The sequence below is a fragment of the Balearica regulorum genome, chromosome 16 (assembly GCF_011004875.1).
Source record: "Balearica regulorum gibbericeps isolate bBalReg1 chromosome 16, bBalReg1.pri, whole genome shotgun sequence".
Lineage (NCBI taxonomy): Eukaryota > Metazoa > Chordata > Aves > Gruiformes > Gruidae > Balearica > Balearica regulorum.
In genome coordinates, this window is record NC_046199.1 from 988,419 (window position 1) to 1,013,030 (window position 24,612).

General features: G+C 58.8%; 1 protein-coding gene and 1 long non-coding RNA gene across 9 annotated transcripts in view; both read right to left on the reverse strand.

Annotated features, from left to right (window-relative positions):
• Window positions 1-24,612, reverse strand: part of LOC142604117 (uncharacterized) — a 108,303-nt gene that overhangs the window by 46,633 nt on the left and 37,058 nt on the right. The gene's annotated exons all lie outside the window — the stretch shown is intronic.
• Window positions 1-24,612, reverse strand: part of DLGAP4 (DLG associated protein 4) — a 177,288-nt gene that overhangs the window by 42,300 nt on the left and 110,376 nt on the right. For 3 of the 8 annotated variants that reach the window (XM_075768558.1, XM_075768560.1, XM_075768562.1), the window contains 4 exons: window positions 19,239-19,456; window positions 15,929-16,043; window positions 12,916-12,966; window positions 11,533-11,779 (listed from right to left, as the gene is read on the reverse strand). In XM_075768558.1, coding sequence (XP_075624673.1) covers window positions 11,533-11,779; window positions 12,916-12,966; window positions 15,929-16,043; window positions 19,239-19,456 — 631 coding nt within the window. Of the gene's footprint in view, window positions 1-2,549; window positions 2,845-11,532; window positions 11,780-12,915; window positions 12,967-15,928; window positions 16,044-19,238; window positions 19,457-24,612 lie in introns of those variants that run through there. The other 5 variants (XM_075768566.1, XM_075768564.1, XM_075768559.1 and 2 more) reach the window with 4 other exon arrangements.

Genomic DNA, 24,612 nt, shown 5'->3' on the forward strand with positions numbered 1-24,612 from the left:
CCTCTCCCTTCTAAAATCTGCTCTGATAGAAAACACACTGACAACTTTTCACTGCAGAAATTAAAGTGGATTTTTCTTGAACAAGGCCACCCGCCTGAACAGCCTTAATCCTTCCAGCTCACATATGTTACTGTAACTTGCACTGCACTGAATCCAATTATGCCTCCTCAATCCATTAAAGAATATTTGAGGTTGTTGCGCAGGTTGCACAGAGCAAAAGTATCAGCTGAGGAGACAAAAACAAGCCCTGCTGCAGCATGGCTTTGCAGCCTTACTTCTGCAGGCAGGCATGTAGTGCATTATTAGGAAAATTCACTGTCACAGAGTGACTTTTACAGGGTCCAGTGAATAGTTCACTCCAAACTATTTGAGGCCGGACTCAAACAACAGGAAAATCTATATGGGAGACAAAACCTGACATAGTTATTTGTGAGTGCCTGGCAGTTATTAGTTATCCATTTAAAGCTTTTTAAATTATACTGCTCTGACAGCACGCACAGCTAAGAATGAACTCACGGAAAAGCAGGTCTTCCATGCGTTACAGACGAGGCTGGAGCAGCAGATGAATAACCTTGAGCTAAGTACTCAGAAGCGTCCACAAATCTAAACTGCATGCACAGATTAAGCAACCGAGTATCCAACTACTGACTCAGACACAGCTGCGAAGCGAAATGCAAGCTCTCCCCAGCAGCTGACAATGTTTGCCCCTTCAGCTGGAGGGCTGGGAAACCAGCTACGGCCGATCAAGTTCCACGAGGATACCTGTTGGCCTCGTAGTGCTCCGTGGTTTACCAAACCCTGTTGTATTCTCACAGAATTCTCCAGATAGTCAATACACACATAACAGAAATCAAGTTCTTCCATTATCACCTTCACTGACAAGGATCTGGCAGGGGCTGCACTGGGTCTTCTCCTCCTTTCAAAACTGGCACACTGCATAGTAGTTACAGCCCAGCACTTCAAGGGCCAAGTTACAGATTCTGCAGCCTTCAGCTACACCAAAACCTCTTACATTGCCACTACAGAAGTGGAATAGAAGTAGCAAGCTATAGACACAAGAATATCTTATAGCAGTTTAGCACTTGCACCTTAAAGATGAGCTTTTAGGTTTTCCATGACTAACATATCAGCCAAATTCCGCAAGATCTTCTGAATACCTGGGTACCCCTGCAGAGTGCGCACACCTCAGTTATCTCACTCTGAAAGACAAGCAGGCTAGATTCGATCACTAGTTCGGCTTACTTTTCTCCACACGTTCAAGAACGTGTAACTTCATAGCACCAAATTCCTGTTGGAAGAGCAATTACCAGTAAGTAATTTGGACCCTCTGGAGTCAAGTCTGCCAACTTACACGAGTTGGCAATCTGGCTTGTTATCATCCCACATGATTGGAATTTATTTTAGGATCCAATACCACATACTGTGGGTTTAGGGTTGGGTTTTTTTTTCCTTTTCTTCTTTTCCTCCCCCAAGTGACAAGTTACAGCCTGGGAGTTAGAGATCCTAATTCCATTCCTGTCTCAAACCCACACTTTCTGCACAACCTGGGGTCAAGGTCCGTACCTTTGCAGAATAAGTACTGTTAGTCCTATCAAACAGCATCCTTTCTGGAAATAGCCCTCCTTTTTGAACCTCTTAACGAAGACAGGGGTAGAAATTAAGAGCTACGTTTACTTGCTGCTCAGAACCAACCATAACATCCCCACCCTCCAACACGGCACCTGCCGTTAAACTCAGGGGCATTCAGCCTAAACCCGACGGCTCAACATCAGGGTGCAGGACCAGGTGGCCTCAGCTACGACCTGTTCTCCCAGGCTAAAAAAAAGAGACTTTTCAAAGCCTGCTCTGCCCAGGAGGTACCAGTTTGCTGCGCCGCTAAATGTCAGCCTTCAGCAGCAACTGAAGCTCCGTGCCTCACCCAGACAATACCCTTTTCTTCTCGAGGGGATGAAGAATCCAACCACCACCTTTAATAATAAAAAAAAAGGGTCGGTGTGTTCCCTGGGGGACGATACATTCAGCGAAGCACCACTTCATCTCCTCCGGCACCTAGGGACTCCTTAAAGGCCTTTAAGCACCGGCCTGGGCACCCAGCCTGACCCGCCACGACCCCGGTTTCGAGGGGACAGGGACAGCGGGGCCCAGCCGTGCCGCACAGCCGCCTGCCCCGAGGCAAAGCTCACCTCCGCCCTCCCCCCGGCCGCCCCGCCAGCGCACGGCCCGGCTTTCCCGCGGGGACCCCCACGCAGCGAAGGCGACATGCGTGGGCGGATGGGGCAGCCCCCCCCCCCCTACCCGCCCGCCCCGGAGACGAGCGCGAAGGCAGCGGGAGCCCTCGGCCGCGGCCACGCAGTTCCCTCCACGGAGGGTCGAGACGCGCGTGGGAAGCGGAAGCGCCACCTGCGATCCCGGCGGGGCGGCGGACCCGGCAAGCGGCGGCAGCAGCAGGCAGGCAGGCAGGCAGGGCGCGGCACCCCCGCCGCGGAGCCATGCAGGGCCCGGCCCGGCCCCCCGCCCGCCCGCCCGCCGCGCCCCGGGCAGTCACTCACATTGCTTGAGGAGCTCCAGACACAAAGCCATGGGAGACACAAAGGAGGGGCGGAGGGGACCGGAGAGACGGGAAGGGGGGGGCCCGCGGGGCGGGGGCGTTCGGCCCGGCCTGGGTTCCGCGGAAGGGAGGACGGGCCGTGCCCGGCGGGAGAAGGACGGGCCGCGGGCTGGGGCCGCGCCGGCTGCTCCTGCGGCCGCGAGGAGGGAGGAGACGCGCGGAGCCGCCACCGCACTCACCGCGCCCGCCCGCCGCTCCGGCTGCGCCCTGCGGGCGGGGCCGCGCCTTAAACCCCCGCCCCGCCCCGCGCGTCACCGCCCCGCCCCGCGCAGGCGCGGCCCCGCCCCGCCCACCCCCGCCCCGGGGCGCTCCCACGGCCGGGCGCGGTCCCGCGTGTCCCTCCCGGCCGGTCCCGCGGTGCCCCCGCTCGCTCGCCGGTGAACGCGGTAAAGGGCACCCCGCGTCCCGCCCGCTGCAGGTGCGGGGAGGGACGGGGACAGAGGCGGCGGCTGCCGTTCGCGCACCGGAACCGCCGCGGGTGGCAGCCCCGTGCGTGGCAGGAGCGGGGGAGCCAAACGCTGCTGAACAAAGCGGGCGCCTCTCCCGCCTCCGCGCGGGAGCTTTGTCTCCTTGTCATGGCCGCGGGAGCCACCGTGACATTTTCCCCAGCACGCCCCGTTTCTCACCCACAGACAAAAGTGGGGCTGGCTGAAAGACCTCCCCTCCCTCCCACGCTCCTGCCCCCGGCACCGTGTGCCGGTGGGACCCCGAGCTGCGCGGTGGGGTGCGAGTGCTGCAGGCGACGCTCCCGTGGGCCCCGCCGCTGCTGCAGGATTGCTCCAGCCGGAGCAGAGTTAGCAGGAGGAAAGTCTCCAGTGCGGAGACAAATAACACGGAAAAGAAAACAGCGGGGAAGTGGATGTTCCCCTGGGCGGGTGCTTCCCGCTGGTTACAGATTTGCCAGCCGAGCTCCATCCTGATGAGTACGGGGAGAGGGAACCGAGCCTCGCTTCGCTGGGTGCTGCTGCTGCGCGTGGTGCTGTGTTTTGTGTCTCCCCGTTAGGCTGCCCGAGCAGGAATGATGGGGGATGGATGCGCGGAGGGGAGCAAGGCTGGTAGAGCTTGCGGGCTGCCGAGAGAGCCCGCCCGGGCAGAGCCACGCTGGGTTTGGCACCCCGGGCACAGACGCGTCGGGTACTGGAGCACCGTCCGGCTCCATCCCTCCGATCGGGCGCTGAGACACCTGGAGCTGAGCGTGAGGCTCGCCCAGAGCGTGGGGCAGGGACCTCTGTGAGGCCAGAGCCACGTCGCACCGCGCTCTGACGTGAGACGGGGCAGCGGGTGCCTGCAAGCGCTGCGTGGTGTGGACGTTGCCTGACCGTGCTGCCTGCGGAGTGCTCGGCCTCAGGCTGGGCTCGTGGCTTTGCGGGTAGCGGTGTTGCTGCGTTGCTCCTGCCAGGAGCACGTGTGCCGCCCCAACTCCTCGCTGTCACCATCAGTCCTTGGATGCTCTGATTTATTTATGATTCGCTGGGTTCACAGTGCTCAGTGGAGAAGGGCTGGTCTGCAGCAAGGAGAGATCAAAGCGCCCTGGGGAAACACCCCGCTGAGCTTGCCGGCTCCAGCAGGCAGGGCTGAGCCACTGCCACCCTCGGCGTTCAGCAACGGAATCGCTGCGGATGTGCTGCTTCTGCGCTCGGAAACAGAGCAGCAGAGCGGGGCCCAAGGAGGATCTTGCCAGAGAGTCCTGAGACTTGGGACCTGCAGCCCAGGGCCTCTCCCCTCCGCTGCCTACCAAGGAAAACAAGGAAACTGGTTTCCAGTTCAACTGCTTCGAGGCTCTGAGTGGTGAGCAGCTCTGGACTGAGCCCCTCATCCACACGGGCTGCGAGTGGCTCTGTGAAGCTCTGAGCCGATTTCTTCCTGAATCCTCAGGAATACCTGTGTCGTGGCTCAGCAGATGGGAAAAGTTACGGAAAAGCAAGAAGGAGAGGAAAAGCAACCCAGAACAAGAGAAATGTGCACGAAGAAATCCTTATTTGCCTGCGCTGGCTGAAATCCTGCAAATGCTGAGGCCTGGGTGCACAGCCTTACTAAACCTCATCCAGTCCCGCTGTCCTGGCACGTGCGTGTGTCTTAGCTAAGACCTTCGCCGGTCACTGCTGGGCGGCTCCAGTGATGGCACAAGCATCATGGCCATGAAGGGAGACGCAGAGAGGTGCTGAGCATCGCGCACAGCAGGGACGCAGAGCAGCATCTGTGATTGCTTGGTGCCAGTGCAGCTCTGTGCTCAGCTGGTTCACATGGATGGCAGCAGGACCAGCGCGCCGGGATGCTACCAGGCCCCTCTGCCTAAGAAGAGAACTTGGGTGGCTGCTGTGCCTGGCACGTTGCTCTCCAACCAGTGTGGCCTCACGGGCACAGCACTGCACCACGCGTGGGCTCCCTGCTGCTGCTCTCCCAGAGACTCTGAGCAAGCTGAGGCACCCCTCGGTGCTTCGGTTTCTCCTTCTCTCCCACAAGGCCAGCGCTATTGACTCCCTTTCCTGCCATCAAGGCTGATAAAAGCAAGCAACAAGAAGGGCTTGGCTTTCTGACCATATTACCGAAAGAAAATGCTGGCAGCTGCCTGCCTTTCTGCTCCTTTGCAGATGGCCCCTGCTGGGAGAAGGCAAGCTTGGCCAGGACCTTGGAGCCGCGCTCAGTTCCCAGTATTAGGTCTACGGGCGGCCGCTTCCACCTCCCGTGCGTCTGTGTTGGCACAGTATCACGTGTGGGCTGCAGCTCCCCCTTTTCCTGGGGATCTCGGCAAGCGACATTTCCGTGGGGCTCAAACCCGTTGCAGCCGTTCCTGGGTGCCCAGCAGGCAGCAAAAGGAGGGCTTGCTGCGCCGGGAGCTGCCTGGTGTAGAGGTGAGACCTGGTGGCAAAGAGCATCGAGTGCAGCTTTGCTGAGGCAGGACAGAGATATTTTGGGTTCGGTGGTGGGGTTGGTAGGGCAGGGTTGTAGCCACGGTAGAGGCTTCCTGGGGTAAAGGGTGTGCTGTCTGGGCGCAGGGCTTGGTAGTGGAGTTTCCATAATAACAAGGAAAAGATTAGAGGTGAAAAATGAACAGGTAAGTGTGGAGAGAAGCAGTTGTCATAGATTTCTTTGTGTCCTACAGACATATGAATAGATCATGGAACATGTATGTGTACCCTTTTTCCCCTTACGAACACCGATGGAGCATGCAACAGAAATCTTTGGCGTGCGCACGCACACACACGTGCGCGCTCTCTCTCTAATCCCTTTCCTGCTGGTATGTCAGAGAAAGCTATTTCTGGAACGTGAAATCTAGGTCAAAAAGAAGGAGAAAATCCGAAGGGAACGATAACAGTCTCTCTCCTCAAAGGCCATACGGGGTCAGCTCTGGCTGATATGATTAGCAAAGGGGCCGCAGTGGTGCTTTACTCAGCTGTGGCCGCTCATGCACAGGCTGAACAATGTGTCCTGGCCTGGTTTGTTTTTTCCTTTGCCTTCACACCACTACTTTTTCCCTACAAAGAAGAGAAGGCCATGACAGTCAAGAGAGGAGCAGAACTTGCCTTCCTACCTGGAGACCGGATAATCACCGTGCATGGAGGAGGAGGAGGAGCAGGAAGGGTGTCTGTGCCTATCCCTCACAAGCCAGCGCTACGTGACTTTCCCAGAAGCTGTGGAAACTCGTCCCACAGTGAACCAGCCCTTGGGGATTTGGTCAGCATGATGCTCCTTTGTGCTGTGACACCGCACAGAGGTGCGCAGGCGCTTTGTCTTTCCTCCACTAAGCACAACCATGCTCCCCCTGCAAGAGCAGCAGTGCCAGGGGAGTGGGCTGGGATCTGCCGTCTCCCAGGGCATGGCAGGGTTCCCAGCACAGCAGCGATCCTGGGAGCCATCGCCCTAATATAGTGATGAAAAGAAAAAAAAAAAAAAAGGCAATACAAAGACGACAGAAAGCAGGTTGGAGGCAGGATGGCTACTCTGTCATGACTCTAGGGAGTATCTCTCCCGGGAAGTGGGCTCATGCCCAGCCCGGGTTGGGCAAAGGTCTGACACATGGATGGGCACAAGGTGTGTGCAGCCCTGGCAGCTGTTTATGGGAGTGCTGGCGGCTCTCAAGGACGACCCTTGTGCTCAGCTCTGGTTGGGGTCAAGGTTGGGCTGGCCTGAGGGACTAGACTTTCTTGAGCTCCTTCTGCTCCAGGTGCTGTGGCCTGCGGCCAGAGCTGCCATCACGGGCTCAGCAGAGAGGGAGAACTGGGAGGTCACTGTCCTCCAGAGCTCCCACGCTCAGGGACGTCTTACCCATCGGTAAGGCAGGTCAACAGAGACAGCCCAGTCCTGGAGGAGGAGGCAGAGCTGGATTCCCTGGCCTCCCTGGAAGAGATCTGGGTGCAGGATAAGGAGCTGGGCACCTGGGCTTTCTGGGAACAGGCTGCTGATTCCCAGGGCAGGATGCTCTGAGCAAGGGTGATGTTACCAGATAGCACGGGGAGGACTGGGAAGAGCTCGAGCAGGAACTGGTTTGGTGTGAGCTTTCCCTGCTGTCACTGGTGCTTTGGGTGGAGGCTGGGCTGGGGTCTCTGCACTGGGGATTCTCACCTCCTTTTGCTGTGCTTTCCTCATGTCCGCTTTCCTGTTTCCCCTGGACATCAAATATTCAGCTCTGTATTGCAAGCAGTCTATTAAGCAAGCAATTCCCAGTGCTGCCTCTAATAAGAAGGAGCTGGGGCTGGGGAGCCCTTTGTAATGCTCAGGAGCCGGCGTGGCTGGCGGCTGAACGCCTGGCAATTAGATGAATAGGTTTCACTGGGGCTTTTGAGTCTCCGGCTTCCCAAGGCACAAAGCTTTGTTTAAGGTTGATCAAGGGCAGCTCATCATCTGTCTTGCTGGCTGTCAAATGGGAGCTAATTGCCTCGTAAAACGGGAGTGACACAGGGGTTTGTGGGAGGAACTGGCTTGGCAGAGGTGTGACAGCTGTCAAGGCTCTCCCACCCGGACGTGCTCCCCACATGCACCCCGGGACTGGCAGTCCTCCGTGACATGGAGCTCGCTGCACCTCCTCATGCCCTCAGCTGGTGGCTGAATCCCTCTGCTTTACGATTCAACCCCCATGCTGTGCTCAAAGAATGACAAGCCTGTGTCAGCCGCAGCATTGCTGCTGCTGGTGCCTCTTTAGGACATGTCCCTACAGAGAAGAAACCCAGTTCCTCTCTCAGGGACCAGGCACGTGATGGGAACGGTTCCTCTGGGCTGGCGCATGGATGCTGGTGCAGGAGGGTGTCCGTGCGAAGGGAACGGGTGAGGGCTCTCAGTTGTTCCACCCCAGAGCCCTGCGTGGAGCAGAGGCCATGAGCGACCATCAGACCTGCAGACGATGGTGCACCCACTTCTCTCTACTGGTCTAGACTGGTGCCGTCAAGCTGAAAGGTACCGATCTGCTGCTCGGGAGGCCCCTCTTGTACAACACCAACCAATTAAAGCCTCAGTGATGCACATGTGCAAGGGGGACTGAGCCTGGGTGGTTGATTAAAGGTGTGACTGCCATCCAGATACGCCTCCTGCCTTCCCCATCACGCGCACACACACACACAGATGCTCCTCTCTGCTCCCCACCCTCTCCATCAAAAACATTTCCCTCCCCAAGCCCCAGCAGCCAATGCACAGGGCTGGAGGATGTTCTGGAAATCAGCAGATCTCTGCTGGGTCATGTCAGAGAGAGGTGGCAACCAGTCATTTTGAAAGCTCCTTCTGTGCTATGCCTGCTGTTGCTTCCTGGTGCTAGCCTGGATTTGCAGCAGCGCTGAGCTCAGCATCAGCCGTACTGCCAGCGAGGAGCGGGGATGGGTTTGCAGGGAGCGGGGTGAGCCAGGGTGGGAAGAGTGTGGGACAGAAGCAGAGCAGAGAGGGTGGGAAGGAGGGACAGGGCTGAGCAAGCAGCCCGTCCCCCCCAGGGATCTCTTCCAGTCCTTGCCTCGTCCTGTGGACTTTCACTGTGATGACCCTGGAGCGCAGACCGCTGAAGGGCAGATGGGAGGGCACAGGTATGTCTCTGGGTGGGAAGGTCTGGAGCTGGCCATGAAGGCTGCCGGTGCTCCCCCTCCTGTTCCCCCCTCTGCCCACTGCTGCCTCCCACCAACAGCGCGCTCCTGCGCTCTGGCAGCTTCACCCATGGCTGAGGCTGCTCTGAAACTCCGCCATAGCTCTGTGATTCGGTGCCAGAACTCATGCCAAGAGCAGCCTGCCCCGCTGGACCTGACCCCGGCACCCCCAGGGGTGACAGGGCTTGCTGTCTGCCTCCATGCTGCCAGCAGCACTGTACGACGCTGGGGAGATACCAAACTCCTCCTGCCCACTCTGGTGTCTGCCTGGCATGATGTCCAGGAGCACCAAGGCGTCACCTTGTCTAAGCAGTTCCCAAAACTGTTCCTGGGATGGGACCCTTACGGCCAAGCCTCTCCCGGAGCACTGGGGCTGTCGGAGCCAAGAGGGGCACAGGCTGCCTTGAAGAAAATGATGCAAAAGTGATGCAGATCAAGTGACTTGAAACATCACGGAAAGGTAACAGGTTTCTCTTCTGGCAAGAGCCTGCCAACTCTCCAGAGCCTGCTCCCAAGTCCCAGTGCTCCTCACCCTGCAGCTTCACACAGCCGAACCTGTTGGCTCTGCTCAGGCCTTCAGGAGCCATTTGCAGAAGCGGCACCTCCAGAGCGATGCTCCTCCCTGCCGCCCACAGCCCTCCATGCATTTTCCAGGCACAGAGCAGTGGGGAGCAAAGCCGCTGCTGCAGATGGTGCTTTGGGAAAGGCAGCCACAGGTGGAGCCTGGCTGCACCAAACACGTCCCTGGGCCAGGGCGGTGCTGGTCTCTGCATCAGCTCATTTTTGGATAAGACCAGCTCTTGCACCTCTTTCCTCCTGGGCTTTCCCAGTGTTCTGAGTTCTGAGCAGCCCTTGCCATTCCTTGCTGCCTTGCACCAGTGACCCTGTCATCCTGGCATAATTACATCCTGGGGCAAAGCGCTTGCCTTCCTCGCTTCCCACCGGGGTGCTGAAGGCGTGGGACATTCACAGGAGCCTCCTCGGGTGGGCACGGCAGTCCTGCCGGGGAGCGTGGGCAGCCCTGACTCATCCCAGGGGTGCTGGGTGCTCTGGCCATTGGAGAAGGGAGGGCTTGGCACGTGGGAGAGCCAGCTCCGGCCAGGCGTTTGGTGAAGAAACCCACTGTGCCGCGATGCTGGGAGCTGCCTCCAGGGAGAGACGGCCTGGCTGGTGAGAAACACCAGCTGAACGGGGCTGCCTGCGGCCTCACCCCTACTCCGGGGGATGGAGTCAGTCCTGACTCACATAGGAGGGAGAGGCCAGGCTCTTGTCCAGTACAGTAACTACTAATCAAAAGAGAAGGGCCTGGAACGAATAATGCCCACATCCAGCACCAGACGGGGCGTCTGGAGCTGCGTATAAAGCTGCGGATCGCTCAGTGCACAGAGGCTGCAGGGTGCTGGGCTCTGGGGCTTGAGAAGGCTCGTTAGTGCCTTGGAACTCGGAGCAAGACCTGCTTTTACCCCACCCCAGGGATGCTGGGGTCTCTAGTCTACGTACACCTGATGGAGAGGGCCAAATAGGACTCGATGCGTTAGACACCTACGTGGCTGCTGCAGCTCTGCCTCTGGGAGAGAAGGCAGTTGGAGCCAGTCCAGCCAAAGGATGAACTCCCAGCACCTCATTGCCAGAAGATTTTGAAGACTGGTCTCTAGGCAGCAGCCTGAGGGCTGGGTGCACCAGGGCGACGCTGTCTGCCCGTTACCTCTTCTGCCCTGCCTGCAGGGGAAGGTACCGGGGTTCAAGCACTGTGATCCCCACACGCAGCACTGCTCTGCCTCTGCACCCAGCTGAGCTGTCACCTAGATGGCACGGGAGCCACACCGGCGAGCCCCACGTCCAGTGTGCCGCTGCCTGGGCTGCGCTGCTCAGGTCTGGGCTGGCCGGGGTCCTGCCCTCGCTGGCTGCGGCTCAGGCCCCTGGCTGGGCAGGGTCAGACCTGCCTGTGACTCTGCTGGGCAAAATCACAAACCCTGTGGATCTGGAGGGGGCAAATTCACGCCATTTGCCTTTTCCCCCAGATCTGATCCCCCAGACCTGTTTCCAGGAGTTCTGCCCTGTGCGGGAACCTGCGAAGAAGTTCATGGTGAGCCCCAAAGCCTTGTCACACCTCCATCGCTGAGGGACGGAGGCAGATGCCTTCTGCTCTCCCTCATCCCACCAGCCCCAATTTCTGTCTCTGGCTGAAGGGGCCGCAGAGATCAGGATATGCTCAGACCCCGGGGAAACTGGTGCAGAGTCCCTGATAGACGTTTTTGTTCCTGAGAGTTTCACAGAGAGATCAAACCTGTCAACTGTAGCCTGCATTGGGGTAATAAGAGATGCATAGTGGAGAGGACGAGGAAGATGGAAGCTATTGATAGTGTAGGGCAGCAGGGCTGCTTGCCTGTGCTGCAGGCTCCCGCCGCAACCGCAGCCCCGCAGGACTTCAGGCAGAGAGGGCAGCCAGTGCTCCTGGGCAAGGTGGGCATCCTGCAGGGTGCTCCCCCCTGCTGCACTCGGGCCTGGGTTTGGCTTGACCAGGTGAAGACTCTGAGCTCTCCTGGACCTCTGCAGGCCACATCAGCCGTGCCGGCCAGATCCCAGCAACCAGCGCCTGTCTGCCGTGTCAGCACCCGCATCTGGAGATCCAGCCCCAGCCATCCCAGCGGCACACCTGGCTGCTGCCCTCCCTCTCTGGCACACAGCAAGTCCCCATAAGCCAACAAAAGTCTTGGACAACCGTGGCTGGAGATACAGGTATCTACTCCCAGTGCCTCTGATGCTCGACACCTCCTAGGTGGTCGGCAGCAGTATCCCCCATCCCTGTTGGCCTCACGCCCCTTCCCCTCCACCTCCCCGCCGCACACCGCTGGCACTCACTGCTGTTGGTGGGCAGAGTCCTGCTGCCGCTGAGGCTGCCCGCTGGCGGGGGAGAGATGGAGCGGACGGAGCCCGTGTCCTCTTCCTGGGAGCAGCCCGCCTGGATGGCTCGGAGGTAGCTGTGGCTCCGGGAGCGGAAGTAGCTGGGCAGAGGCAGGTCCAGCACCTCCGCGGCGGCTGACTCGGCCTCGCTGTAGGTAGAATCGCAGACTGCCTCGTACTGCTCCCCCAGCTCCGGCTCCGGCGCCTGCACGGGAAGAGGAACAGAGCCAGTCACCCCCGGCCTGCGGGCAGCCCTTTCCCTTCCCTCCTGCTCCTCTCCCTGCAGCCGCCCTGCTGTGGCTCCTGCATGGTCCCGCTTACGGCTGACGAGACGGGGAGGTGCAGTCCTCAGTGCTGGTGGGGTGCAGGATGGCCAGGCTCTCTGCTGAGAGAGAGGGAAGACAGGACCCTCCTTGGAGGCCAGAGGGTCCCTGCTTGTGGAGTAGGAGAGACTTACCACCACAGTGCCTGCGAAACACCCCCCAGTCTCTGATGGCTGAGAGTGCGTGAGGCTAAAATCCCTGTCCAGCCTCTGACAGGTCCCCCTGCCCCCCAGCACAGCTGGGAGACCCCAGCCCCAGCTGCGAGACCCCGCCAGGCAGGCATGCTCCTCGGTGGGGGGAGATGGCCCACCCTACAGTGGGGTGCAGCTGAGAAGGTGGGACGGCGTGGGCTGGGGGCACAGGCTTCCTGGACTGGTTCTGGCCGGCACCACCAGGAACCCATGCTAGCCCCATCCGCGGTGGGGCACCAGGGGAGGGCTCGGCAGCAGGCTGCAGTGAGGTGTAAGCCGAGCAGGGGCAGCTTCGCTCCCTGCTTCTCCTGCTGCTGCCATCTCCCTCCACCCATGCCCCCAGCCCTGCCCTACTCTCCGGTAGCAGCCGCTGCTTAAAGTGGACTCAGGAGAGGCTCACCCGGGTTAAACCAGAGCCAGGCTAAAGCAAAGTGTTCTGAAATACAGATCAGAGATGCTGAGATTGGCCTTGTTGCCCGCTTCCATCTCTCCTGGCCCTTTCTTTGGCCTCAAGGATGGTATTTCTGCCCAGCATTGGCATCTGAGCTCCACAAGGTTTGGCGCAAAAAGTTCATCTACTTTCCCCCTAAAACTGATGGTCCCTAACCCCCTGCCAGGGCCAGGGGAAGCAAGCTCTCCAGCTGCCCTGCCGTGCCCAGCTTGGGAGCACTGTCTCCTTCTTCTCCACCTCCTCCTGCTCCTGCTCCTGCCGCTGGCCCCGGGTGCGGGGTGATCCCACAGCCTGCCTCACACCCTGCCGCGGGCATCCAGGCTGACCTGAGAAAGCTCCGTGAGGAAGGAAGAGGGAAACGCCAGTGGGACGATACCTGCTCTCCATGGGTAAATATCTGAGGGATAAGTGAGGGGGGTCCAAAGATCTGGAAGAAAGAGTTGGAGAAGGTTAAAGGCCAAGAATGGGGGAGTCCCTCACACAGACAGCCATTGCACAGGGACCGAGGACGAGGGGAGCGGATGGCCCGTCCCCTGGGGCCACTGCTGCTGACACTTCAGTACAAACTTCAGAACTCATAAGATGCCAAGCAAGATGCCGCACAGGCCCCTCAGACAGCGGCACAAACATGGCACGGCAAAGCTCCACGGGACACCTCCCAGACGGAGAGAAGCTGCTGATGCATTCAACCTGTTGTATGCACTGTATATCAATATATATATATATACACACACAGGGCACACTCGGGACACACAATGCTGGGACACCCCTTGGCACACATGGGTTGCCCGTGGCTGCTAGACAAGGGCTGGTGTGGCTCCCAGCCAGCACCTCTGCGAAGCCCCCAGCATTGGCCAGCACCTCGCAACATGGCCAGGAGCAGCAACGGGCCCCCGCAGCCCGCAGAGCCAGGGTGGATGGGCAGTCTGAGTGCTCCATGTTGGGGAAACTGTGCTTCACCCTGTTGGGGCTGGGCTGGCCACCTCGCTGCCATCTCCTCTGTTGCTGTGCCAGGAAGAAGCCACACGGAAGCAATACTGCCTTCTCTCCCTAGCAAAGCCATGGCACACATTCGGCATAAGGACAGACACCTGACAGACACCACACTGCCTGTGGGGACAAATGCCTTCTCTTCTGCAACCCTGGTCTGCAGAGCACATCCACCCTACGAGCTCTGCCCTGTGCGAGCTGCCCAAGATGACCCATCTTGGGAAGAATCTAGGTTCAAAATGTGCCTGAGGGAAGAGGCTTGGCTCTGGGGGCTGGGGCTGGCCCTTCTACACAGGGCACAGCTCAAAGTGTGGATAAGCAGTGCTGGGGGTCACCAGCTCGCTCTCTCTGGCCACTGGTCCCCTTGGTGTGACAGGTGACATGCACAGCCGGTGAACCCTGGACTTTCAGAGGTTTGCAGGGTGGACATCAGCTGGGACAAAACCAAGGGGAGCGGACTTGTCTTTCAGAGCTGGGGATGCCTCTGTGTGGGAGGACACTAGGGTCTTGCTGGACACAAAAGGAAGGTGCTGGAGGTCACACAAAGGTGAGGGCAGGGGAAGAACTGCCTCTAGCACTGGATGAAGGGGCAGGTCAGACCCACCAGAGGATCAGACTGGTGGCTGTACCAGCTCCATCCTGGATCAACAGAGATGCAAGTCGTGGGAGGCCTCTAAATCCCAATGCAGCTGGAAATGGACACTTGGATTTGGAGGAAAGCAGGCAGAGTGCACGTGATGATGGCAGCCCCACGCTTGAGTGAGTGCTGTGGCAGTCGTCATCCCCTGGCGTCACAGTGCTACCCGTCTGGGGCGTTTGCCTGGGCAGCTCCTGGCACATCATGGGCTCCTCAGACCCTCTGGCTCCAAGACCCTTCTGATGTCTTCATGGGGGTGCTGCACTCAGCTGCTAATTGGCAGCTTTAGACAGGGAGAGACCACTGACTCAACCCACTGGTTGTCTCCATGCAGAGACCTGGCTTCAGACATGGATTTACATGCAAAGGACAGGAATGCGATGGTCCTGACCCCTTCTCTGTGCAGTGAGACACCCAGCACATTGCTGCTGATGTACAAGGAACGAGACTGACCACAAGGAACACGTACTCCCGCGAGCAATGCCCCGTGCCATTCCCCAAAGCTCTCCACCAAGGGCTCCAACCGCTCTGTGACAGCAGGAGAAACCAGCTGTGGGGCCGGAGAGGCTGGCTGGGACAGAAGAGGGCTCAGAGCCCCACACACCTTGGGGAGAACACCAGCACACACACCACTCACCCTCCTCCATGCTCTGGTTCGTGATGCCCATCCTGCTGCTTTAACCCCTGCCTTGCGCTGCCGCCCTGGATCGTTGCACACAGACAGAGCGGAGCAGCACAGAAGGGACACGTGTGTGTGCACGTGTTCCCACGCAGACACGTGTGAATGTGTCCCAGAGATGGGACATGACAGAGGCCCAGGGCAACAGCGAAACGGCTGGGCGAAGTTTGTGGAGCCTTTGCTGTCCTGGGGACCTCCACCTGCATACCAAAAGGATGAGCCCCCCAGGGCTGAGACAAGCACATGGGACCTCTGCAAAGGCTTCATCCTGGCATGGGGTATGTCCTGGCCTGTGAGGCAGCTGGATTATAGCCACTCATGCCCCGAGCTGCTCCAGAGTAATCCCAAGGGGAGGCATAGTGTGGGACAGGGAGTTAAACCTAGTTTGCATCCCAGAGGTCATGGTCAGGACATGAGCCCACCCCGTGGCAAGGGATTTGCCACCCACCATCAGCGCCTAATTGGCATCCTTGGCTTTGCCCTTCCCATGGGGACCAGGAATATCCAAGGGAGACATGCCCAGCTAGCTGGCAGGGCAATCTCCCAAATTACGGGCACCTTGTTCCTGGGTCCAGTCTCCTGCATGAGGGACAAGGTCCTCAGAGCTAAGCAGGGTTACTGTCCCCGGTGACCTGCTGCAGGGTCCCAGGCTGGATGCCACCATTTGCAAGGGTGAGTTGGCCTGGGCTCTGTACCCACCCAGAGGAGCTTACAGCAGGAGTGAGCAGCCTTGCAGGTGGCTTCTGGGTGAGGACATGTTGGGACCCTGCGCTCAGAGCAGTCCTGAGCTTCACCCATCACTGTGAAGCATCGGGCTACCATACCCGTGGCCATGGCAGAGTGACTTCAGCTGCACCAGCAGTACTGAGAGGAGGCAAAGCTAGAGGAAGGGGGGGTCTAATATGAATCATAATTAAGGAGCTGGCCTTGCTACTTTGGTCAAGCTGCCAGCACGTGCAATTCCTGGAGCGCAGCCAGTGCCTTATTTTGAAGAGGGAAGAAAAAGTTCCTCTCTCCCCTCAGCTGGCCTCCTTTCTCACTGGGGTGTGCTGGTGCAGCAGGCTCAGCACTCCAGCGTCTCACCTGGTTGATGCAACTGGACTCGTTGACGCTGTCGGAGATCTGGTTGTATTCTTCCTCCCAGGTTGGGAACTTTGGAGGTAGGAGGATCTCAACAGAGTCCAGGCGGTCCAGGCTCCTGCCAGCAGAGACAAAGAGGGTGTGAGGGGTGTCCCCATGGTGGGGGCTGCCGCCCTGCCAGGAGACCCAGACCACTCCTGCCTGTGGCACCCCCTGCCAGGCACAGGCACAGGCATGCGTGGCAGCACGGAGACGGTGCTGAGCGCTGAGTCCACTGCTCGGCCCCTGTTGCAGCTCCTGGAGTAGGAGGAGGCACTTTCTCACCTTGCTGGCCCCTGGCTTGAGCTATCGAGTCTGGCACAGGGGTGAAGGTTTGTGGGGTGGGGACAAGACCTCAGGTCTCGCTGCCCCCAGAAACACACTGCACATGACAGGTTAGTCCAGCTGAAGCCCAGGGAGCACACGGGATCTGTGCCAGCTGCCAGTCACAGCCCTGGGACAGACCGGTGGTGCTGGGGGCTGGGGTCAGGGAAGCCAGCTCTTCACTGCCTGAACTGGTGGCAAGGGGGTGAGAGGGGGGATGAGAAATGACTTTTAAATGGTATTTTGTGCAATTGGAAACTTCTGCGGGATTTTATTTTTTAAATTTGTGTAGAAGAACCCAAAAGATTATCTGGAAGAAGTTCAAGGGGAGCCAAGCCTGAATGACAGTGCTGCAGGAGCAGGGCGGGTTGGTATTTCCAGAGGAGCTTTTGCTGCAGGCTCTGGGAGAAGCTCTGTCCCCATGTCCTGGGGCTCGGCAGCAGCCTCTGCAGCAGGAGGAGAGCAGGGCTGTCACTGAACCAAGACCACAGCCAAGACCACAGCTACAGTCTCTGCTGAGACCCAGGCACACAGGGGCTGGGAGGGATGCGGAAGGATGGGAGGAATGTGGAAGGAAGAGGAGGGATGTAGGAAGAGTGGGGCTCCCTTGTTCTTCTGTTCCATCATGAGACCTTGCGTGAAGGAGTCCTTGTCACAGACCAGGTGGGGCATGGCGGAGGACACGGTTAGCCACGGCAGCCTGGAAGAACTGTGGGGACTCTCCCTCTTGAATCACATGTGGTTCCTACAGAGGACCATCGGGGTGCTGCTTCCCCTGTGTCCGGCAGGGCCGTGGGTGCAGAGTTCTGACCGTCACCAGCCTGGGGGACAGTGAAGCTGAGGGCAAGGCACGGCCCAGCTGGGCAGGAGCCCTGTGCAGCGTGTGGACCTCCCAGAAGGACCGTGGCACCTCCTGAGTCTCCATCCCAGGGCGTGATGAGAGCAGGGAGTAGTGTCTTCTGCCAGGGGTGATGGAGGAGACACCCAGACTCCAGGGTCCCACTGCTGAGCAGCCAAGGGCAATGTGGTGCCCCAAGCCCTGGGCTCGCCATTTATTGCCTTGTTTCCCTTGGCCTGAGATGGTTTTGTCCATGATCCTCTCACAGAGACAGATCCTGTCTCACTGCTCTGTGTCTCGTCCTGGCTAAGGCTGCAGCTCTCCTCCCTGCAGCCCCTACTGTCCCAAACCACAGGTCCAGTGTCCCCGGGCTGGTGGAGCCCAGAGATGGCCCAGCAGCTCTGGCCAAGGAGACTGAGGATCTTGGTGAGGGCTGGCATGGGGCTGTGCCAGGACATGGCACCCCGCTGCTGTCCCAAGGGTGTGCCAGGCTGGCGGGGGAACCCCAGGGAGGTCCCGCAGCAACCAAAGTGGCCACAGCATCCAAAAAGCTTCTTGGTGAGGGGGTGGTCGGCAGATGGCAGCCGTGCTCATGCTCCGGCACCGGCTCAGCTGGTGCTCCAGCCTGTCCTCTGCCAAGCCTAGGCACAGTCTAGGGCAGACCAGGATGCGATGTCCCTCACTGCAGCGCAGCCCCAAGGCCTGCGGACCCTCCTCTTTCCCAGGCAGGATCCTTCCCTCCAGCAAATCTCCTGCTGGGGACCAAGCACTTGCAGCAATGGCCGTGTCCAGCCCAGCCCTGCTTGGACCCCTGCTCTCCCACGTAGCTGCATCCACGGCTCGGTCAGCTCTGCCGCTCCTGCTCAAACACCCTGCCCTGACTTAGCCCCCTTCCTCAAAGCTGCCCATCTGTGGGCTCCAGCTGGACCCCAGCAACCCAGGTGAGGTCATACCCTGATGGACATGTCCTGAATGGACAATGAGCCCGAGATAGAAAGAACTTCACTCTCTCTGCATGGGTATTTTGCATCAGAGACCCCTGGACCCAGCCCTGCTGCCCCTGAAGTGGCTGTGAAGGCAGGGAACAGGGATGCATGCAGAGCAGGCATTTCCAGGGCTCCCTGCAGTTCATTTTGTCACCATCTCTCAGCAGAAAGCAGCATCTGGTCTGCAATCTGAAGCCACCATGAGGGGTCTCCACACTGCCTGCTGCACCCTCACTTCCTTCTGGCTTTGTCTGCCGACATCAGCAGCTCATCCGTGGTGGCTCCTGCCTCCTCCTGCCTCTCTGTGCTGCTTCACATCCTCCTAAGCCGCAGCATCTGAAACACTGACAGTCTGTTACAGCCCCCCGGGGTCCCTTGTTCCGGGAAGCAGAGCAGCTGATGGGGACACTCCACAGCATCACCTCTGGTCGGGTGGTCCACGCAGACCCTGTCCTGCAAGGAGCAGCCTCTTGCCCAGCAAGCTGTTGCTGTGTTCTCCTTGCTCTGCTGTCTGCCTGGCTCAAGCCACTGTGGATCTTCCTCCCTCAATACCTGGTCCCAGACCTCTTAGCTCATCTCTCCTGGCCTCAGGGTATTACCCGGCCTCGTGTGCCACAGTGCACTTTCTGGTTGGTCCCAGAGCCCCTGGGACACCTGTGGAGCAAAGCAGATGGCACAGTCCCAGCAGCCTGTGGGCTGCGTGCCAAGTGTCCTCAGCCAAGCTGGCTGAGCATCTTCCATGTCTAAATAGCATCATGAGGTTGGGATCTCTGTGCTCCCTTGGAGGAACAGATGCTTAGAGAGGAAATTCACACAGCTCCATCAAAGGAGTGCCCCCCCCCCCCCTTATTGAGGGGACAGGGACCTGGAGCAGGCTTCTAACACCAGGGCTATTTGGAGCCACCAGGATGGAAAGCTCTCTCCATTCCTTTGCCACATCTTCTGTCCTGCTTGTCTCCTCAACTGCCTGCCCCATGGGCAGTCTGAGCTGGTGTGCAGGAGCCCTGCTGGGCTCTGATCCCCACATGGGCTCTCCGTGTGGGTGCTGCTGGCTAGATCCCAAGGACTGCTCCTGGGGTGGCCCCTGGAGACCTGTGCAGAGCTCCTGGAGGAGCTCCAGCATTACCTTTGGGTGGTGCTCTGCTCACTCAGGGACTGTTGGGTGGCCTTGAGGTAACTCTGCCTCCGAGCTGCAGTTTTCGGGGATGGTTTGGGGCTGGTTTCTGAGTCTTCGCTATCATCATCCCCCATGGCTTTGATGTAACTCCCGCTCCGCATGCGCCGGCACGGGATCTCGCTGTCTTTGTCCCGAGACAGCGTGTTGTTCCACTCCCCCTGAGGCACCTGCAAGAATAAGGGGAGCATGAGCAGATGTGAAGGATGGCACCTCTGGGAACAGCACGATCATGGCGACTTGGGGGGATCGGTGGCAAGGACAACTGTTGGACCTTCAGCTGGAGTGTAGTGGGAATGGGCAATGCAATTCCTTTCCGACCCTCCCTTACCAGTTCATGCCAGGCAGCCTTACGTTCAATTGCCTCTGTTTTAGCACATCTATGCACAGCCATCCACCCCACCACCACTGCAAACCACCTTCACGCTGGACCATGCTTACACAGTTGATACAAGCTGCACAAGGCCAGACATAATGAGGAAGGAAGAGTCTCACCAGATTTGCGCTGGGCAATGGGACAGGAGTGGCACACGCTGGTTCAATGCAAAGCCCACGCTCATTTAATGTAAAGTGCACATACCAGTTCAGGTCAAGGCAATCAAGAGCTGTTGTAGACCTGTGGATCAGAGCCTAGATGTTCACTAGGTCCAACACCCTTTAAGGTTTCTGAGTTGAATGTGACTCTTAGTGGCTGAAATTCATTTCTGAAGCCAAGCCAGGCCCTCACAAATCCCTCTAGAGCAGCTCGGGCACATAGACCTTGTGCTGGCCTCTCTGCAAGTACCTTGTGCAAGAAAAGCACTTCTAACTTCACTGAGATGACAATTCTGCAGTTAATTTAAGGCAGACACGGTCTCTTACTCCCTCATGAGAGATGGGCGAGCTGATGTTTCCACTAGAGGCCTGAAGCACTGAGCAACTGAAGTAACCAACACCACTGCCAGCCTGTCCCGGGAAGGGTTTGTGTAGGTGACCGGCAGCACAGCCAAGGTGCTTGGCCAGCAGCAGAGCCAGGTGTCAGCCCAGGACTGATCAGGATAAGAGCCACAGGCAGTGTGGGACAGGCCAGGAGAAAGATGGGGCAACCTGAGTTGTCAGGAACAGCCTTGGTTTCATGGCTAACTTTGTTTGTAGCCTTTGACCTGCCCTTGAGATGAAGAGATGTGGTCAAGGAGAAGCAAAGAAAGATGTGAGGAATGCAGCAATGTGCAAACCATGCAGACAGCAGGACAGCCCGAGGTGCCCAACCTGCTGTGGGAAGCAGGCTGGCTGGGGAGTGCCATGGGGAGCAGCAAAGGGTCTTGTGCTGAGCACAGCTCGTGCTGCTGAGAGTGTTCATGTTGACTCTGCGGGAGAGAGCTGTTGGATTTGCCCAGCTCCCCAGGGAGCTCCGGGATTAATCAGCCAGTGTTTATGTAGTGCTTTGGGGATGCACAGAGCTGTGCTGCAGCTAACTGTGATGAGCCAGAGTCATTAAGCTCTGCACGATTCCTGTTCCCCTCCTTGTTCACAGCAGGCATGTGCTGTGGGAGCCAGAGCCGGCTTGAGGGTGCCGTCTGCTGCTGCTAGGGTGCAACATTTTCAGATGAGCTTCAGATCTGACGTAGTGCCTTCTCATTCTCCTGAGAGGGCCCGGGGTGTGCCAGATGCAGGCTCAATCCACACACAACAGCTTAGCTCACTCCAAGGGCTTTCTTTTGCCCAAAGGAGCCAGAGGTTCAGCCCCCGTCCTGCCAGCCTGCTGCTTGTTGTGTGTGTTTGGGAGAAGGCAAGGGTGACCCCAGCACTATGCAGAGCAGAACCCAAACAGCCTGTGGGACTGCTTTGGTGATGGGGCTCCCACCATGATGTGTGCCTGTGAGCCAGGACTTGTATTATTGGGGGCATGGAACAGAGACCCAGAGACATTGTGTTGCCTGGGTGCGAGATCCAGGTGGGTGACCGACATGGAGCGAGTTTCACACGTGAGACATAAACCTGGCCAGGCCTCCCTGGCCCTGCTGCTGCTGCAGATTTTCCCAGCTCTTTCCACTCTGCCTCCTGCAAGCTTCGTGCTTGGCAATGGCTTCTGGGCTGGCTACTTGCAAGACCACCCAGCTCAGGAGCTACTGGGTGTTATCCGGCAGGTTCCTACAAAAGAGCAGAGACACTTTTCTCTCCTGGGTGTGAGCGCTCCGGCTGCCCCAGCCCAGCTGCCTGCACTGGGTGGCCCTGAGGCCAGCTAGCAGGGACCCTGAGTCCTGCCATGGGAGAGATCCCACACCGCACTGAGGTGGCTGCCTCTGAACTTCCCTAACGGAGACAGGAGCCCTGAGAAGCACTTCTGTACCCATTGCCTTGGCACCAGGTGTGACTTGAGACTGCATTTTGCTGCCTGCCTTCTCCTCAGGATGAGCCGCAGCCTCCTGCCTGCAAGGGTCCTGGGCCAGCAAGGGGCTGGGGCGAGGGGGCAGGCACGGCTGGTGTCTGCAGCCCCTGGCTACGGAGGTGAGATCTTCCCAGCAGCCAGGCATGCCAAGCAGGGGCCAGACATCCCTGATGCAGAGGCAAATGCTGTGTTTTGTGGGGCAGTGAGAGGTGCTGGGCTCAGCCCAGTGAGCCCAAGAACAGCGGGAGCATTAAGACTCTTGTGGCACTCGGATGCTGCTGCTTGAGGGCAGGGTCTGTGGGTTGCTCAGCTCCACTCAGGGTTGTGCATCTGCCTCCTGGCCTTGGGCACTCCTGGCTTTAGGCAAAGCGACACAAAGACAGTGTTTTCAGTATGTCTCTGCTGGTGCAGCTTGTCAGCAGCGTGAGCCAAGCATCTCACAGCACAGCCTGCCCTGCACGGACCCTGTCCCTCTCCTAGGGACAGCCTCCACCAGCTTCCCCGTTGCATTGTGACAGCCCGCTGCTCCTAACTGAGCTGCCTTATTTCTCCTTTCCCTGGCCTCACCTCTATGTTGAACCTTGGCAAGGCAGCAAGAAACAAAGCTGCTCTCAAGGTGCTCCACATTCCAGTTTAGCAGTGACAAGGGGAAGGAAGATGCTCAGCAGGACACCTTTTGATTTTGGTGCCCCAGTTTGGAGCACGTCCTGCCTCTGTCTGCACACAGCTCTTGCTCCATGAGACAGAGCGCAGGACAAGTGTTTCAGAAGTGCCACAACTAAGAAGACAAGTAGGTGCCCTTGGGAATCTTTGAAAGCAGTGCAGGTACTTGAGGTGCTGTTCAGGATCTTCCGGGGTGCTTCTCTGCACCTTTAGGCACCTGAGGATGCGAGGACCCTGTCCCACAGCCTCTGAAGCTCTGTGATGGGGGTGAAGAGCCCAGAGCACCTCCTGTTGTCAAGGGAAAGGCCTTGATGGCGGCCAGTGCAGCACTTCGATGGCAGCAACTTTCCTGGCAGCTGAGACCTGGGCTCTGATCACAGCCTGTATATTCCAGAAAGTGGAAATGAGGGTTGTACCTAGGCCTGGTACAGAGAAGCTCAGGAGGCTCCTCACAGGCTGAGGGAGCCTTGCTGCTCTTCATGCTGCTCTCCCAGGTGTAGGCTTGGCTCTGCCCATGGTGGTTTGGTTGGTGTGAAAGGGGTGGGAGCAAGAGGATGCCCAGGTCGAGAGCCCTTGTAGGTGGCTGCTGGCACAGAAGGCTTGGGGATCCAACCTGCCCAGTGGTGGCACAGGAGGGGAGGAGTGGGCAGCAGAGATGCTCTGCCGAGCTTCAGGATGCAGATCCTCCTTTCTGCCTGGGCTTGGTCCACGCGGTGCCCTGTGGTGCAGGCATGTGGGATCCTGGCACATGTCCATCCCTGGGAGCTGGGCTCCACTGACACCATCCTGCCACAGTCCTGCACGTTGCAAAGAAGCAGTGCCTTCTGGCTCTTCTGATCTCCATGTCATGAGCTGAGCATGGAGGGAAAAGGAAAGAAGGGGCCACACAGGGGTTCCCCCCACCTTAATTCTGCATGGGGCATTCCCCAGTCACCTGGAGCATTAACAGAGGGGACAGAGGAGGGAAGGGGAAAACTCCAGTCCTGGGTGCTGGGCAGGGGCGAAAGATCTGCACTGCTCCCATCACTTTGGTGAGGTCTGGGGAAAGAGAGACTCGCAGAGCAAACAGGGTTTCCATTTGCACTTGTGCCAGCTCTGACATGCAGCCCAGCCCCCGCAGACACAGACATGCACCACACATGAACGTCCCCGCCGAGGCACCCGCGGCGCCGGACGCAGGGATGCACGTGCCATGCAGCCAGTCTCCAATGCAAAGACTGCGCCCGATGCAGGTACACCGCCGCTCCCTCCAGGGCTGGATCCCTCATGGTGTCCTGAGGGCTACGTGTGGTCTCAGGCATGTCCTCAAGAAAGCAAGCTGGAGCCCAGGCTCCCTACGGGCCCCATCTGTCCTTTTGGCAGGGCATCTTCTGGGAGGGCCTGGGCCAGGCCTCCTGCCGTGTGGGAGCTCTGTGGGGCTCCCACTCTGGGATTCCACCCACTCTGGATTCCAAATTTATTTTTGGGGCTGCTGGGGGCTAAGGAAGCTTCAGTGTGGCCTGACTGCAAGTGGGGCTGCGGAGGCTAATCTGGCTAATGTTACCTGTGGTATGACTCTGCTCCCTGGGAGCCCCAACACTGCCTGTCCCTTCGATGTGGTCTCGGTATCCACAGACAATGTGGTGCCCATGGGGAGTGGAGAACAGGGGACGGGGAGCACAGCCTCCCTCCCCAGGGACTGTGCTGTGTTGCCTCTGGGACTGCTCCTGAGAAACCCCCCCACCCTGATAGGGCAGGGCTGGACTTTCAGCTCCAACGTCTGGGTCTGGGGATGGGCCTGGAAACATCACCTGGACCCCCAGTAGTCCCCAATGAGCCCCAAGCCTGCCCAGAGCCTGCAAATGGGGCAGGGGAGGTGAATAGTCCCCATCCCGCTCCTCCTGCCCTCCCTCACATCAGAGGGGCACTTCACCTCTGGGGCCCACTGGGCATTTCTGCTGTGCAGCAGCCCTGTCCGCAGCAGGGCAGGCCCCGTGCTCCCCAAGCACAGGCTCTGCAGGCAGGCAGACGCACGTGGTCCCTCACCATGGCACAAGCAGGGAATGGCCTCGTCCTGCTGCAGGGAAGAGTGGGTGGCAGGAGACACGTGGCCTTGCAAAGGACGTTTCCCACACACTGGGCTCCAGAGGTGACTTCTCCATCACCAGCTTAGTCCCCTTCCCCTGCTGAGGAGGGTCTAGATACAATCACCCCATCCTAGCCCAAGGGCCCTGAGCCTGTGCCCTGCCCGCCGGGGCTCACACCACATGTCTGGGGGCAAGGTCGGCCCCAGCATCTGTGACCTGTCGGCTTGAG